The 18,794-nt window shown below is 40.0% G+C and overlaps 1 protein-coding gene across 1 annotated transcript; it reads left to right on the top strand.

Moving 5' to 3' along the window:
• Nucleotides 1-308: 308 nt before the first annotated feature.
• Nucleotides 309-7,922, top strand: COMMD8 (COMM domain containing 8). Its single transcript, XM_081103165.1, has 5 exons — nt 309-398; nt 4,055-4,210; nt 5,052-5,204; nt 5,789-5,944; nt 7,033-7,922. The coding sequence occupies exons 1-5, from the start codon at nt 333-335 to the stop codon at nt 7,051-7,053; spliced, it is 552 nt and encodes a 183-aa protein (XP_080959291.1). The 5' UTR covers nt 309-332; the 3' UTR covers nt 7,054-7,922.
• Nucleotides 7,923-18,794: the final 10,872 nt, after the last annotated feature.

Genomic DNA, 18,794 nt, shown 5'->3' on the forward strand with positions numbered 1-18,794 from the left:
CCTTCCAAATCAGAATACTTTAGTAAGATATAGCAAACCTCCAGGACAAATGGGCCCGGTGCAATCCAAATACGGCTTTCTAAGGAGTGCAGAAAAAGTTCAGTAAGACTCTCAATGAAGGTGAAAACTGCTTTGAGAGATTTGCAAATTTACCTTCAAAGTAATCATGCAACTGTGCTTAAGCAGTGCGGCAGCAGGCAGAAAAGGCTGGGCTGCGACTCTGCGCACGCGCACCAGAGAGCCACAGCCACGCCGGGCCCCGCCCACCAGGGTCACGCGGGGGAGGAGCGGCCTGGTCTTGTCACGTGATCCGGACGCCTGCTCGCCCAGAGATGGAGTCCGAGGAGGGGACGCCGCTGTGGCGGCTGCAGAAGCTTCCCGCCGAGCGGGGCCCGCAGGTGAGGGGTCAGGCCCGTCCACCCGAGACGCGTTCGCGGGCTGGGCTCGCGGCCCAGGGAAGGGAGGGTCAGGGGCGGGGTTTCGGGTGGCCGGCCCCCTGTTCCTCCGGGTAAGCGGTGGAGGCCGAGACTTGGGGCGCCACCTCCTCGCCGTGGCCGGGAGTTGCTCCTCGGGGCTTTGCGCGCAGACTCCGCCGGGCCGGCCGCACCCACACCCTGGGGTGGGGGTGGGGGGAGGCCCGTTGCTCCTGGGGTGGCCCGATGCTCCCTGGGTGGCCCGGAACCCAGTGACACCGGGGGGTGCGGAGCTGTCACGTAGTCTGTGAAAGCTTACCTCGTGGGCCGGTGGTTTGCAGCTTCTCACCTAAGTTTCGTTTCATTCATTCATTCATTCATTCATTCAACATATACCTCCCAAACGCTGCCTGGCTCTAGGCACAGTGCTAAGTGCCTGGGTTACCGTGGTGACCGGGAGAAGCATACCTGGGCCCCTTGAGGGAGCAGGAAAAAAATGGGTGAGTGCTGCCAATGACTGGGCGACTGGACTAGGTAATGTGTCCCAGGGCGGCCTTTCCCGCTGGAGTCTAGAGGACATGCAGGCTGGCACCTCCAGCCTAAGCAGAAAGCCTCATCCATTTGTTCACCCAGCTGTTCCTGACGGCTGCCCCTCGCTTTTTGCCCCGGGGGCCGGCCAAATGGTGACTGAGACCCAGTCTGTGCCCCGGGGAGCTGGCTGTCTAGGAAGGAAACCTGGAGTTATCCAGTCATGCGTTTGCGGGAGGGGTAGCAACCCAGATTTGAAGGGGCAAGGGAAGGTTTTCAAAGCAGGAGCATCTAGATTTCTTTCTAGGTTCAGTCCTGAAGGATGAGTAGGAACCAGACCGGCTAGAGGGCGGGGGAATGTTTCAAACAGAGGAATAGCAGCTACAGAGGCTGGAGGACAGAAGTCTTCCTCCCCCCCCCCCCCCACCCGCCCAGGGCGGCTTTGAGGACCTGCTGTAATTCTTAGAGGCTGAAATGCAGAGTGAGAAGCAGAGGAGGGTAGCGAAGGCAGGTGAGCAGGAGTCAGAGGCTGGAGTCAGTCTGTGCCGTGCTCCTGTGTTTAGCCTTACCACCCAGGGCACTGGCATCTTGAAGTACGTATTGCTTAGGGCAGCAGCAAAACTTTAGTGAGTTTGAAAGATGAGAGAAATGTGGAGACAGTACATATAACGGTATGTTGACTGTGAACTGTGAAAGGAAGAAAGCCCAGTGGTTGCTATAACAGCAAAATCTGACTGAGAAGTAGGGCTTTTTCCCCCTTTGAACTTTCAAGCAAAAAACTTAGCGCCCCAAGTATTAGACCTGAAGGAAATTTGCTGACTGCGAGAGAAAGCAATATATGCGATATGGAGCTTCAGCATTAGCTTTGGGAGCTGTGCTTCTCTTTGCCTACTGACCGCAGTCCACGACTGACAGTTGGTGCTGTAATTAACATGTTAATATGTTTACTCCCACCATCTCCTTCCCCTACAGTTCAGGCCTTGTGAAGTCTTCCTTGAACACAACTTCTTAGCTGGTCCTCCTGCCTCTGGTCTCTCTCCTACTCTGAACTCCTTCAGGGTGGATACTTGTTTTATATCTCCAATTCTTGAGACTTGTGTCTGGCTCAAGGTGGTTCTTAAATCGGTGTTTGTTGAGGACAGTAATCAATTCATGCACATTAAACTCAGCGTTATCATTGGGACAGTCGTCTGGATACCAGTGGTGGGCAGCTTTGCAAAAGTCCCTATTCTGTTCCATTCACTGTGGGTGAAGGGTGGGCATGGGTGCTTAGCCTACATACGGTGATAGAGGGGTGTGTGGTAAGTACCTTTTATAAGTTCCAGAGTTTGGCCTGCCTTTTGTCTCTGTTCCATTTTATAGTGGGGAGAGTGTGGTGGCAGAGTGGGGGTGGGGACAGTGAATAGAAGGGATGAAATTACTTAATTCCTGCCAGGATAAACAACAACAACAAAATCTTCTTAACCCTTTCCTTTGATTTTACAAATGAAGAAATTCATATGGCGCATTAGCCAGCTTTTGGAAGCGGGGTCACCAGTCGCTCACCTCTGTTCTGATATGTGTGGTGTCATAGAGAAATTATTCCTTAAAATGGAGTCAGTATGATCCAGGGGGAAAGAGTTGAAGGACTTGCTGCTAAAATGCATTTCCAAGTTGTTTGGGTTGAAATACTCTTCGTATAAGACATAAATAGCCCCCGAGGAAGAATACCATGTTAATCATTTGCCTAGAATAGTGCAGACATGGTAGGTACTCAGTTAACATGTTAAAGGCATGGAACATTAGTAGTAGTAGTAGTAGTAGTAACAATAGTGATACTAATAATGATGATGATAATGGCTAGCAATGTTTAAGCGTCTTGTATATGCCAGCAATGTGGCAAGTGATTTGCATGTTTTCTTATTTAATCCCTACAACATTACGAGGATATGGATATTGTCCTCTTTTATACATCAGCAAACATGCACAGAACTTTTAAATAACTTGACAAAACTAGTTAAGTAGTACAACTAATATTCAGACTAGCCAGTTTCATTCCAAAATTTACAGTCTTAATTACTGTGTTCAGTTATGTATGTGGTAGGATTTCCATTGCTGATACTAAGGTAGGATAGAGAAAAAGGAGTGCAAAAAAGGAAAAGATAGGTACTGAGGGCTTTCTTGGATGGACCAAAAGAAGTAAGTATGAATGTTGTGAAAAATGGGGGCAAGGGAAAATGAAGTTGTAGATCTACAGTAAAAGACTTTGCTCTAAGAGTTAAACACTTTTTGTTGTTGTAATTGGTATAAATACAATGTCTAAGGAATCTCAAGATGAATCCTTTATACTCACCATCTTCCTTTCAGTAACATTGGAAAAACACCAGTGTATCTGTATAACTTTTTAGCTTCTGAACATGGACAAAATGATACTTTGTGTGTGTGTGTGAAGTTCTAACTTTTAATTAATAAAATAATATTAAAAGTAGGTACACTTCACCCTGGCTGGTGTGGCTCAAGGGTTAGAGCAAGGGTGGGCAAACTTTTTGACTCAAGGGCCACAATGGGTTCTTAAACTGGACCGGAGGGCCGGAACAAAAGCATGGATGGAGTGTTTGTGTGAACTAATACATGTTAACACTGCTGCTGGTGAAGGAGCGGAGGGGAGAGCAAGAGAACCCTCCGCTCTTTCGGGTCCTCAGGCCGGGCCGTAGTTTGCCCACGGCTGGGTTAGAGTGTTGGCCCTCACACCCAAAGGGTCACGGTTTTGATTCCCTGTCAAGGGCACATAAACCATTGGGGTGCATGCGGGAAGCAACTAATCAGTGTGTCTCTCACATAGATATTTCTCTCTCTCTCTCTCTCTCTCTCTCTCTCTCTCTCTCTCTCTCTCTCTCTGCCCCTTCCTCCCTCCCTTTCACTCTCTCTAAAAATCAATGGAAAAGATATATTCCGTGAAGATTAACAAAAGTAAGTAAATAAATAAATAAATAAATAGTTACATTTCAACCTCAGTTGCTCTTGCAGATGATATGAACTTCTTTCAACAAGAGAAGTTCATGTTTGCTGTAAGGGAGATAAATCTGTTTTATAATTTTACTCATAATTACATTTATTTCGTTTTTACTCTCTAGCTTCTTCACAAAATAATTGATGGCATTTGTGGCCGAACTTATCCTCTCTACCAGGATTATCAAAGTGTTTGGGATTCCACAGAATGGATGCATGTTCTGGAAGATATTACCAAATTTTTCAAAGCTGTAGTGGGCAAAAAATTATCTGATGAAGAGGTAACTGTAGTCTAAATTCCTATATGTTATAATAAATAATAAATAGTGGTCAGAGTTTTTATTAAGTTGGTCTTTAGGACACTATATAATACAAGGGCCATCGTAAGTAGCTAACAAGAAAAACCTCATTATTGTGAGTAAGTAGAAAATCTGATTGTGGAAGTTCTGGGTTTTTGTAGTTTTATTTTGTTTGTTTATATTTTTTAAGTTGTGAAACATTTAAATGTCATAGAAGAAAACTGAAAGTTAAGTAGCTGACACCTACATTCCCATACCACAGTTACACAGTTGTTAACATTTTGATATATTAATATAACTATACCAGCTTTTTTTGGTAGTCTCCAGATGTAATCACTTTCATGCTCTTCATCAGTCAGCCCTTTTCCTTTACTTTCTGTTTTGCAAAAATTTGTTAAAACCTAGTTTTCTGGTTATGCATTCTCATCTTACTCTTTTCATAGTGAGAGAAGTATCTTTTTTTTTCTCATTTACTACCATCTTTTTTTTTTTAAATATATTTTATTGATTTTTTACAGAGAGGAAGGGAGAGGGAGAGAGATAGAGAGTTAGAAACATCAATGGAAGAGAAACATCGATCAGCTGCCTCCTGCACATCTCCTACTGGGGATGTGCCCGCAACCCAGGTACATGCCCTTGACCGGAATCGAACCTGGGACCTTTCAGTCCGCAGGCCGACGCTCTATCCACTGAGCCAAACCGGTTTCGGCCATTTACTACCATCTTAAAGTGTATGTGAAAGGAGAGTGGAACTATGGGCTTACATTTTAGATGGAGAGGTCCTTTCACTTATTTTCTAACCATTTATTTTTTATGTTCATAGATATCTCAGCAATTGAATCAGTTGAATTCGTCTCATCAGGAAACTATCATGAAATGCTTGAAAAGTAGAAAAGATGAAATTAAGCAGACTCTGTTAAACGAAATAGTTGATATTTCCTCTGCACAGCTACAGGATTTTGATTGGCAGTTAAAGGTGAGAATCTGTTTATTTAGGAGTATGGTTTTATTTCAGTTTTTGAATAGGACGAAATGTTTATTTTTTTATAGTGCACATCTAAAATTTCATTTTGAGGATGTAATGTTCCATAAAGATATCAAAGATAATTAAAATTATATCTTTTGTATTAACTGGACATCAGTATATTATAAATATCCAAACCAGGTGTAATAACTTTACAATGATAAATTTCATTAACTGGGGCTGTAAATCATTACATGTTTCAAATAGTGCAGCTATATGTATATATTTAACATATATTTCGGGCTGGAATTTTCTAGACCTTATAGTCTTCCCAGTATTGGTAAATGTGTTTCTACCTCCAAGGAAAATCTGTAATGTGTTGTTAAGACAGCATTTAAAAACATTTTTCAAGTAGAGTCATAAAGAATAGTTTTCATATCTTAGATCCATTGGATGCTACTTCTTCCACCTTTCCCTGTACTGAACAGCGAATAGGAGTACTTTTTTTATAAAATGTGTTGTTCATAAGCTCTGATGCATATTTAACATAGGCCTGTTTAATATCTATTAATTACTGTTTTCCTCATTTTAACCAGCTTGCACTTTCCAGTGACAAGATTGCAACATTACAAATGCCACTTTTAAACCTTCATCTAGATGTAAAAGAAAATGGTGAAGTCAAACCATATTCTATCGAAATGAGTAAAGAAGAGCTACAGAACCTAATAAATTCCTTGGAAGCAGCTAATAAGGTATTTGCTTTAATTTTGTTTTGTGGTTTAAATGTTTAAGTTTTGATAGATACCAATAGAGTCATGTAAGAAAAAACTCATAGTTTGCTGTTAATATTTCTTTTCTTCCTGATATTTTATGTCAGGCACAGAAAATACTTTGTTATATACATGGTATCTTTAGATTTAGACATTAACCTAATTATAACTTATAATTTTAATTACTTTGTTTGGAGCATAATTTATCAAGTAGTTATTTTCGAGAGAATAATAGTGCCGTTCTAACAGCTAGATTTGTTTTGCTCCAGTGCACATTAATGATAAAAATTAATTTTTTTACCTTGGGAATATGATATTAGTTAATTCTGAAGAGCTTTTATGATTTAAAATAGCATGATCTTGAAGAAAAGAGTGTCTTATTTAACTGGACAAATAATAGAAAATTGCTTTAACTATAGGAGACAAAAATATGCCTTATCGTTATGACAAAATCCAGTTGAGACAAGATAGAACTAATGAATGACAGTGACTAACAGCTTTACATTTACAAAGGAAGGGCTAAATAACAGTAACCATTCCCAGTGTTCAATTAATGAGAAAAAGAATATTTAAATTGTAGAAACTGCTGCTGTGAGGAAGAAATAAAAATAATTACCTTTGTTATGTATGTTCCCTTCACTATTGCTCAGCATTTTCTCTAGTGATCAATCTCAGTGATTAAAGTCAGTTTCTCTTACCAATCTCTTGCCACTAACCAATCTTCTTGTGTCTGTCTTTTTTTAAACCCTGGTATACTTCAGCTTCCCTTCATACTCTGCCGTTGTTCAGCCGTTTTCGTGCCTTGATGACTGGTCCACCTGCCCAGTCACCAAACTGGTACTGGCTTGCCTTTGAATGGGGCTAAAGGTCTGTGGGGTGTGTGGTAGAGCCTGGTATAAACGTGAAATGATTCTGAACCATGGATCTGGCAGGCCTGCGCCATCACTTACTGAGCAGTGTATTTGTTTTCAGTTCTTGAGGCACTTCACAGACTATAAAGCATCTCATACAGCAGATGTTGGCATCATTCTGGTATAAACTGATTCTCCCCTGTCCTCTTTGTTTTTAAGGTCATTCGGCAGTTCAAATAACTGGAAATGATGAATACCAGCATTATCAGATTCCACTGTTACAACTGATATGACAGGGAAGACTGTGTGTTCAGAAAACCTGCAATATACTATTATGCCACGCTGAGAAAGCAGCCGTGTTGAGATGACAAAGATAAAAATTTATCAAGTTCCCTAAAGAACAGGAAATTACATGGTTGACAGGAAATGCATTAAAAAATTAAAGATAAAAAGCTATAGTAGCAGTTTATATTTTCATAATGACTGTTCTGCTTCATTTATTAAATATTTGACAGATCTTTATAGATACCGAGTTTTACTGAAATCTAAAAATAGGCTCTAAAGTAATGTTAACATACAAAGCACAAATAAGCTTGAATCTTGCTAAAAGAAGTATGTGAATATCAAAGATGTGTATTATGGATATATATATGACTAATTTGTAATATTTTAAAAATAACTTTTAAAGACTATAAGCTATAAATAACTCAGGAGATTCCATATCTTACTCATACTTCAAAGGAAAGATAAAATGTAAGAATGCTTAGAGAAAGAAGCTCTTCAGACGAATAAGAAAAAACTGTCTGTGGACAATTTTGAGTTTATGAATTCTACAAACTAAAATCTTACACTAGAACATAGGAAAAATGCAATAACACTGCTACTCTTGTATTTCTATGTCTGGGAGAGCATGAGCTGATAAAAAGAATATATGTCATTGTATAGTTTATATATTACTATTCAAATAGGTAAAATTATGTCCATTTTTTATAAACTCAATATTGAATTTAACAGTTTTGGATGTTAACTTTTTTGGCAAACAGATCATTTTTAATTTCAGTTAAGTTTAAAGATAAGCATTCTGAACAAATAAAAACAATTTTATTTTATTGTATTGCTTTATTTCAAATTACTTTCTACATAGTACAATAATACATAATTAATTGGTACCTCCTATTTGTAAGTTTTATAGCTCATGAGAGCATCAGGCTATTATTTGAGGTGTCCAGAGCAATTATTACTATTCTCATTATATATAGATGAGGGTAGACTTAGAGAGGTTAATACATATCGGAGTGTAATCTAGATGGTGCTCTCAAAATGTATCTTAGACTTCTGCCAGTCAGCTATTTATAGGTTAACTAGAGGCCTGGTGCATGGATTTGTGCACCGGTGGGGTCCCTCACCTGGCCTGTGGGGGTCAGGCTGAAACCAGCTCTTTGACATTCCCCGAGGGGTCCCAGATTGCGAGAGGCTCGTTTTTGGATGACGTACCCCGGAATCGGGCTCTCTCCTCTCTGGTTCCGGCTGCATCACCCAAGAACCGCCACTGCCAAGTGACCACAGCTAGGCAACTCCTGTGTTGAGCGTCTGCCCCCTGGTGGTCAGTGTGCAGCCGGTCACTTAGGCTTTTATATATATAGTAGACTAGAGGCTCAGTGCACAAAATTCCTCTGCTGGTTGGGTCCCTAGTGGCTGCCGGCTGCTGGCCGGGGCCTCCCTTTCCTCCCCTGGCCAGCCCCAACCCCTGGTTGAACTCCCTGTTGAGGGGATAATTTGCATACTATGCTTTTATTATATAGACTAGAGGCCCAGTGCACGAAAATTCATGCACTGGGGGTGTGGGTCCCCTCGGTCCAGCCTGCCCCCTCTCATAGTCCAGGAACCCTCAAGGGATGTCCTACTGATGGAGCAGGCCTAAGCCACAGTCTGGCCTCCCTCTGTGGGAGGTGACCAGACTGATCAGGGGAAGACGCTGCCCCCATCACCCCGCTGCTGCTGCCACTGCTTCCCACAGCAGCTGCCAAGGTGTTCTCATCAACACAGACTTCAGCCCCTTCACGAAAAAATTACAACTTTAGACATTTTCAAGATGTCTCTTTCATAGGATATGAGCTTTCTTTTTTTTTTATCCTCACCTGAGGATATTTTTCCACTGATTTTTAGAGAGCGTGGGAGAGAGAGGGAAAGACAGAGAGAAACATCAATGTGAGAGGGACACCTCGATTGGTTGCCTCCTGCATGAGCCCTGACCTGGGCTCTGGCCAGGGAGGAGCCTGCAACCTAGGTACATGCCCTTGACCAGAATTGAACCCGGACCCTGCGGTCTGCAGGCCAAGGCTCTATCCACTGAGCCAAACCGGCTAGGGCAGGATATGACATTTCTTAGCCCCTCTAGCAGCGGACCTTCATTTTTTCCTCCAGGAGTGAGGTGGAAAAACCCTAGATCACCTTGGAGTGGAGTACCAGGAGCTTAGACAACGAGCGGTCAGAAAAGGTGTTTCCTGTGCAGCTCACACGCAGAGGTGGGACTGCTGGTGCACTGTGGCTGGCAGGCCCTCTTCTCTCCAGTCCTGTGCCATCCGTGGCTTGCCTCACCACACACACAATCCCCTCCTGCCCACCTGCATGTGCAGCCTCCTGCTGAGTGGTCATGATGTTACGACATCCTGGACAATTTGCATATTACCTCTTTATATATATATGATTATAGATGACCTGGTGCCAGAATGTTCATCAATATACTTTCTTCACTGGGAAATTTTGGTTATGAAAAAATATATATCAGCTGAACTAAACAGTGTACTTAGGGAGGTAGTTGATTGATCTTGTGCAAGTTCCTCATGTCATTATTGAAAGTCCTGAATTTCCACCCACCATACAGAACTTCCTCTCTGAGAAGGAAAAAAATCTTGGTCTACTTAGTACCACATTATCACTACATTAGCATATTGAAATCTGACTGATATACTATAAACTGCACATATACAATCTGACGAGTTTTGATGATATATGTACACCCAGGAGAGTATCACCTCAATCAAGGTGGTGAACATATCAGTCACTCCTGAAAGTGTCCTATTCCTTTGTAATCCCTGTTCCTGTGCCCTTTCCCCCCACCCAGAGAACTGCTGATCTACTTCCTGTCATGAACGACTCCAATTTATTCACATTTTCAAGGGTTTAATATAAACAAAATCATGCAGTTGATACTGTCTGTGTGTGATCGGCTCCTTTCAGCATTATTTTGAGCTCATCCATGTTGTTGCATATAGCAATAGTTCACTCCTTATTGTCAAGTATTCTGCTGTAAAAGTCTACCAAGATTTGTTTATCTACCTATTAATGTATATTTTGGTTGTTTAATATACATATATATATATACATAAAAATTCTTATACATGTCTTTCTATGGACACTAGAGGCCCAGTGCATGAAATTTGTGCATGGGTAGGGTCCCTAGCGGCTGCTGGCCTTGGCCTGGCACCACCCACTCACTTACTCCACCATCCCGCCACAGTCCTGCTCTTGTCGGGGCCCATCACATTCCACACCACCCCCTGGTGGTCAGCGCACGTCTAACTCCTGGTCAGTCGAACTCCTGCCTGGGGGACAATTTGCATATTAGCCTTTTATTATGTAGGATAAGCTTTCCTATGAATACTTAGGAACAAAATGACTGGACGTGTGGTAGTTTATGTTTTCAAGAAGCTGCTAAACTATTTTCCAAAGTGATTTTACCATTTTTACATTCCATACCAAAATCTATGAAAATTCCTTCTCCACATCCTTACCAACACTTGTCAGTCAGTCTTTTTAATTTCAGCTATTCTAATAGGTGTGTAGTGGTATCCCATTGTGGTTTTTAATAAAACAATGATATTGAGTGTCTTTTCATGTGCTTATTTGCCATCTGTATATCTTATTGTAAACATTCACAGGTGGGTTTTTATGTGGACACAGGTTTTCAAATTGACTGTTTAGATCTGTTGCCCATTTTTAAATGGGACTGTTTTCTTATTATTGAATTTGGGATGTTTTTTATATAGCCTGGCTATAGTCTTTATCATATGTATGTCTTGTAAGTATGTTTTCCCAATCTGTAGCTTGTTCTTTTCTTTCTGTAAATAGACTATATTTGTTTAGAACACTTTTATATTTACAGAACAATTGAGCAGGTAAGTACAGAGAGATCCCATATACCACACATGCATTTTCCCCCAGATTATTAATGTGTAATATTAGTATTGTACATTAATTACAATTAATGACCTAATATAAGTATATTATTTTAAACTAAATTCCATAGTTTATTCAGACTTCATACCTAATGTTCTTTTAATAATATGTTCCAGTGAGGTTGTTTTATATATTTGTAATACAGTTAAGTTTTGTTTTTGTTTTGTTTTTATTTATCATTGTCTGTATTCCTTGCAAATTGAAAAATCACCCAGCTTCCTAAGTGATTTTTCAATTTGCGCACATTAAGGTTCACTCTTTATGTTGAATAGTGCTGAGTTTTGACAAATGCCAAAGGTCATGTATCCTCTGCACAGAATAGTTCAATTCCCTAGAAATCCCCTGTGCTTTACCTATTCAGCCCTTTACACCTTCCTCTGAACGCCAGACAACCAGGGATTTTTTTAAAACGTCTATAATAGTTCTACCTTTTCCAGAATGTCATATGGTTGGGATCCTACAGTATGTAGTCTTTCCCAACCGTCTTCTTACACTTAGCAATATGCATTTAAGATTCTTCCATGTTTCTGTGTGGCTTGGTAAATCATTTCTTTTTTTATCTCTGAATAATATTGCACTGTATAGTTGTACCACAGTTTGGTTATTCATTCGTGTATTGAAGGACATTGGTTGTTTTCACTTTTTGCCAATTATTGTAAACATTCACCAGTGGATTTTTATGTGGACACAGGTTTTCACATTAACTGAGTAGTACCTAGGAGTGTGATTGCTGGATTTTATTGCATAATTATTGTAAGAAACTGCCAAACTTTTTCAAAGTCACTGTACCATTTTTTTTTAACTGTGGCAAAACAAAACAAACAAAAAACCACACAACAAACCCCACCTAACATGAACCTTACCTTCTTAACAAAACTTTTAGTGTTCAGTACAGTATTAACTATGCACATCATTGTACAGCAGATCTCTCGAACTTTTACATCTTGTGTCACTGAAACTACGCGTAGCACAGCAGCTCTCCAATTCCATTCCCTAGCCCCTGGCAACCACCATTCTGCTTTCTGCTCCACGAGTCTGTCTACTTTAAATACTTCATATGAGTGGAATCATGCCATATTTTTCCTTTTTTAACGACCTTTGTCCTCCCTACTCTGGAATTTAGACGCTTAGCACCAACTAATGGAGAAGTAAGCTTCACACCTTTAATTTGTTAATTATTTTACTGCCAACATATTTCTGAAGGGAGAGAATGAGTTTGGAGGTTGGAAGTTTTCAAATTAGGAAAGGCTGACAAGTAGGCCAACTCTAATGAATATATTTACAGTGAAAATTTGAAATTTGCCATAACATACCTCATAAATGGATGTTATTAAAATCTGCTTTAAGCAGCATTTTTTAATATAAGAGGACTTTTTTTTTTCTAATTTACAAACTGTCCATTTGTTCAAATGTTTGTAAGGTGTGTTAATATATATACTAGTATAGTTTTTTTTTTTTTTTAAGTCAAAGTGGTACAGAAATAAGCTCCTGGGAAAGTGTTGGTGTTTCCCCCCAATTGTTGGATAATACTACAAAGAATTTCTTCCAAATATAAGGGTTTTGCTTTGTATTAAATTTTACCATAAAAGCTCTCAAATGATAGATTCAGAATTTTAAACATTTTAAATATTATACAAATATATCTGAAGTTGTGCATGTTTTTAAAATAGTACAAAGTAAACTTTTTACAGGTAGGCATTTTTAATAAAAAATTTTTATTTGTTTTAGGAATAAACAAGCGAACATAAATAGTACATATTTACAGCAATAAACTACATTTCAGAAGCTGCACAACGGCTTTCAGAGGAATAGCTGATGGTTTTTGAGATCAGCCTTCAAATACGTTTTCTTTAATTCATTGCAACATTTAAAATCTTAGAGTCCAAAGTAAAGAAAACAGCAACTTAGTTTATAGCAAAGCCACATCGTTAACACAACTATTGAGTGAACTACAGTCCTGTGACTGCTAGGGTATCTGTGAGTCCTGAAGTTGAGGGCACAAGTGTGTCTTGTGTCCTTACCTGATTGCATGTAAGTTGATTTTGCATTGTACAAGAATACACGATTACTCAATGAATGATTACGAATAGAAAAAAAGGCCATGAAGGGCAAAAGGGTCAGGAATCAGAGGATGCTGAACAGTTTCTTATGCACTGATTCACTGCTTAGAGGAAAAATCTATTTCTTCTTTCATGTGTATAGATCACAGTCGGCAGGCTTCATGGATTTTGTCCACAGATAGTTTTTGAGATGGCAAAGGCATAACATCACATATTTTAAGCACATAACAAGGAACAACTGAAACAGCTAGAATATTTTAATCAAATCCCTAACAGAAAGGAGACAATCCAGCACACTTTAGGAAAGTTTGCTTCCAAATGTAAAAAGCAACTACAGAAAATCATACAAGTCTCATTAGACAAAGCCGCAGTTTCAGTCAGAAAATGCTCATAGATGAATACAAAATAGAAACTTGAATTATAAAAGTAAGGAGTCTACCCCTCTTTTCTTGACATTTGTTAAACCTGTCCCCTTTTATTAAAATTTCATAGGTTTCCAGAAATGCTCATTCTTGCCATTTTAGCTTTATTTGGGATCAGGTAGATATACAAAAGTATCTGTTTATAGAAGAAGGCAAATGCTTTTATGTCAAAAGAGCAAAAGAACATTAAGATGTTGTGATTTACGTTTCTTTGCAATGAAAGGAGTTCTGCCTGCTGACAAAGAAGGAGAGAGCATTTGCAAGAACTGTGATACCAATCTGATAGGGACGAGCTAAATCATGTTTGGGGGGAGGGTGACTAGATAATTTGGCAAATTGACTAGTGGAGTGTTGAAATCACAAGGAACCAAACAATTAACATTTTCTAACCTATTTGGTGAGTTTAGCATAACGGAACTGGAGAGGCAACGGAAGTTGTGAATTTCTTTCTGTAGATAGGTAGCACCTGCTTTGGAAAGCCCCAGCTACTTAGTACAGGGTGCTATGAATGAAAATGGCAGGAGTCTGATTTGGAAAGTTTAGCTGATTTTTGGATTTTCCATGACACTGCAGTGAGTTAGAACAATTTTTGGATTTAACCAAGGTTTAGGTGAGGTGGTAGCCAAAGAGGTGTTCCATTGCTGGCAGGATAATAATCTTCTCATTCTTTAGCCTAATGAATCCTGCTTTCCCAAACGCCCAGAATCACCATGCACAGACCTTTGCCAGGTCTCCCCAGATCAAGGAGTGAAATAACCATTCAGGCATGATGGATAGCCAAGAGAATTTTTCAAGCAAGCCACCCTAACCCAGATGCACTACTCTCAGAAACAGTGTTATTTGGATTTATACAATATTAATCTTTCCAAGTTACATTTCCATTGACCTTTTAAATGACATGTCAACATCGTTTCACATTAGTCATTAGGTTCCAATCACAATGGCATAAAATGCTGCCTGGTGGTCATTTAAAGATGTCAAACATGTTTTGCTCCTTGTAAACATTTATATCATTTGGGATTTCCAGAAACTTCATGCAACCTAATGACTTTGTAATAATGCCACATGGTCGTTTTATCAAGAGGGTTCCTGGTCCTCTCTAAATGGAGAAGTAGAGCAACACAGTCAATGAATATATGCATATCTGGTCACAAGAGTTCCTTACTTAGAAGAGTAGTGGATGTTCTGAATGGGAAATGTCACTTGGATATATAATTCTGTTTCTATGACACGGCAGTAAGATAGAATAATCAAGAAGCTTCCTTAAAAAATGTCTTAGGGGCACTGTTGCAAAATATAAAATATTTCAAGCTTTATCCAATGAGTATTTTTAAAATATGTAGGAAACAGATTAATGTGAGTTCATTAGCTTTAAAAAAAAGAAATTCGGTGTATTTGGGGGAAGATTAAGTAGAAAAATATGCTATCTAGTGAAAGTGGGGTGGCTGGTTGCCACTTTGAGGTAAGGCTTGCAAATGATATATTTCCTATGCTAACGTGTAAATAATATAACAGGAGAACAGGAAAGTTAACTACTGAAAGGGGGGAGAAAATGTATTTTACTGTACATTTATGTATGCAGTCTTGAGGGACAGTGATGAATGTCAAGAACTGCCCATTCCTCTAGATAGTTCTAAACTTCTGTTTATTTCTTGGCAGGACTGAAATTTGGTGTTCAATGCTCTCTGTAAGTATTATCTGAATTCTCAAGTTTCCTAACTAGGCAGTGTACTCCCAGCTTCGAGCACAAACAGCCCCACAGAACCTAGATTTAAAAGGCGTTTAAGAAGGCAAACATGGGGAAATGAGGAAAAATGAATTTTAAGTAAAGATTTCCCTTTTTCCATAAGGGAAAGCAGTAGTTATCAGCACAGAATGTTCCATTCTGCCAGAACTGGTAGAATCTAGAAGGGTGGTATTAGGATTCTGTCTGTTTAGTCATAAGCAATGGGAAAAAAATCTCAGTGACCACTATGCACAGACCCCAGCCTGGGTTCAATGTAACTTTGACTGCAGCTTTTAAACTCACTCAGAGATCTGTAGACATACCAGTAGGCTCTATAGAGCTCAAACAACATGGGGGGCGTGTGGGGAAAGCACCTGCCTCACAGAGTAGTACGTGTAATGTTGCAGTATTGCCCCTTAGAGACATGTATTTTTCTATGGCTGCAATCACCAAGGCGGGTGGTTTAATCAGCATTAACAGACCTTCTTCTACCATGTGCAGAATAATAGATGCTTTGGGCAATACAACAGAATGAGAAAATGGGGCATTCACCCTTCAGGATCTTATACTTTATTTAGGGAGGCAGAGCATCTATTTGCAATAGTACTGGGAAATGCACAAATGAAATACCTATTATTAGGACAAAATGGTCATAAGAATTGAGGGAGGACTAGCAGGAGAGTGAACAGAATGTGGGAAGGTTGCGCATGGTTGGCTTTTGGATGATGTTGGCCTGATTTATAATCCTGTTGGGAAGGAGCTAGGAAGAGGGAAGTCTGGGTAATGGGGATAAAGTGTAAAACTTCAAGCATAGCAACAAGAAGCTTTTGGGATGTGTGGCCATGGCAGTGGAAGGGTAGGGAAAACCTGAGGATTAGCTTGCTGGATGCTGAGAAGGGGAACAAGGAGAAAGAAGGTGCCCATGAGTGGTGGAGAAGACAGGTCAGACTTCACAAATGATTCCATAGGGAGCCAAGACATACATTTTCTTCAAGGTGTTAACATTAAGTTATTAATATGTCTCATACCCTCCAGGTATGGGAATTATGAGAGCTGATTATTAGTGTGACTCTATAACTTATCATGTAAATGGACAATTTGGGAGTGAAAGGTGGTTCTATTGATCATTACGCACCCCTGGGACTGTTTTACTACCTTAGGAAAGCTGGGTCATATGTTCCCTAACAATGTCATCCAAAAAGAACCAGGGCACAATTTAGGCTCTTCAGTTGCTGTGAAAACGATTCCTTCTGGGCTTTCCTTCAAGGGAAGAATGAAAGGCTTTGGCGTGAGGGCTGGGGAAAGTGGAGGAGAAGGAAAAAAGGAGAACTAGGCAGTTTACTGGGCAGGCATAGAGTCAGCTGTTGGGAGTGGAAATTGTTCTCTTTCCTCCACTCACTTTTGAACTAATCAAGACAGGGATCATCCAGGCAAAAAGAACACAAGACAGCGATGGGGTCCAGGAACGGGGAGCAGCATTGAAGGGGATTGCAGCAGCATTTCTGCTCAGATGTTACCTAGAAGTTGGCTTTTCCACTCATGAAGGGTATTTCTTGGCTTTTCCTGGCTGAGTGACATCTTCTGGAAACCTGAAAGTAATGACCACCCCGATGTACTTTATCCGAGGGTCTCCAATGCTCTTAAAGGGAAATACTGTAGACCATTACCAAAATAATAAAATAATTTTTTTGCCACTTGCCTGCCAATTTAACTTTATGTTCTATATATTTTTAAAAGGAACATAGAAAAGTATTAAATTCAATTCAACTTGACACCTGATGGCTTACTCCCAAAGACACGCAATAAAGAACATCATTAAATTTGTGGGGCTGTTAGCAGAGGCCATGGTCCTCCTATGTATTTCTGGGACTCTCCTATACAAATGAAAACAACTCCCTCTGAAACTTAGTTCTGGAAGGGAGGTTGGAGTTCATCTGATGGCATGTCCAAAGTCACACAACTGGGCGGTGGTAGAGACAGCACAAAGACCTGGTCACATGGTCTGAATTCCAGGGTGTTGTGTATCCCACTATAATTTCCCTCCGCTGACCATGCAGCTCATTTATTGTTAACTTTTAACGTTGGGTTGCACATTGCTAAGTATAATGTTTAGAGAACTCGCTGTTTTCTAAGTATAGAAATGCTATCTAGAGGAAAAAGAAGTTCTACATATTTTATAGGGGAAAATCAGACAGTTTGCATTATGACCTGTCCAATTACTAACTATATTTAGTGTCTGCTAGAAGGTTAAGGCAGAGTAGGTAGGGTGATGCACAGGGGTGAAAATCTGTAATAGGAAAAAGATGCAGAAAGGGTAAAATGGGTCAAGTTCCTGGAGGGTGGTTTGTAACTAGTCGTGTGCTACTTGAATGATAAGCTATTCTGGGAGGAATAATAGATTGTTAAATGGTGCACAATTAAGGCTGAAGGAGGGTATGAATAACGAAAAAGAATTGATACTGCATGAATTCACTGCATTACAGCTATAAGGTAAAGAGATGGTATTATCATCAAACATTGGTGTAGATATAAATTTTCCTAGGCTTCAGCTGATGATTTTATTTCCACTTTAGTTTGAATTACACTGGGAGAGAAGGTTTATGTAAACACATGTACTCTTCACATCAAGACTGAAAGCAGAAAAAAGTAACCAAGGCAGTTCAGAGGAGGCTATGTGAGCATACAAGCTGCCTCCCAAGACCCCTTAAAGGCAACAGGAGAAGGAATTTGGGAAAATTATTAAAATTTATTATTTTTGTGTGGATTCAATTGAAGACGTGCAATATAAGCCCACAGAAGCTGAAGCTTTCAGGGATTCGTGGGCAGAATAGCTTTTGAGGTTGAAATGAGAAAGAGGAAAAATACACGAATCAGTTTCATTGGGCTAAGGCATGAGGGTTAGGGTTCTATGGCGCTGGGAAGGGATGAACACAAGAGAGGTAATCTATTTCACACAGCCACACCTGCAAAATGCACACACACATCACATTTTAATACTTTTCACTTATAAAAGTTATACTGGAAAAATGTTCCCCCCTCCCTCATTTCTCTTCAAAAGGAAGCCCAGGGAGACTACGGGCCAGATAGCAACACTGGCTGCTCGTATTTGTCCTCTGGCTTCCCCTGGGGCTATTTTAAGCTAGTGATTCTGTGACCCTGTATACCTAAGGCAAATGCACCAAGTTATTTGGCCTCTCTGTTAATGATTTATATACTTATTTTTTATTGTCTTGTTTATAATTTATTATGGTGCTTTATATACAAAACGAGTAAAGAAAAGGGTTATCCTCAGCATTTTTACTAGTAGCTTTGAGTGCTAATAGGAAGTGTACCCTGCCATTACCGAGTGGCTCATCAAAACACTTACTATTTTTCCCCCTCTTGTATTGTTTATTTGGCCTGCCTCAGTAGGCGGAAATTCGGATGAGTTGAAAGGCTGAAGTGGATGAGTGAGGAGGGGGAAAGACTTTTTCATCTTTTTCCTTCTTGCCCATGCCTGTTAATGATTCATTTTTATTCATTTATTTTCCTATT

The sequence above is a fragment of the Myotis nattereri genome (assembly GCF_964212035.1).
Source record: "Myotis nattereri genome assembly, chromosome: 1".
Lineage (NCBI taxonomy): Eukaryota > Metazoa > Chordata > Mammalia > Chiroptera > Vespertilionidae > Myotis > Myotis nattereri.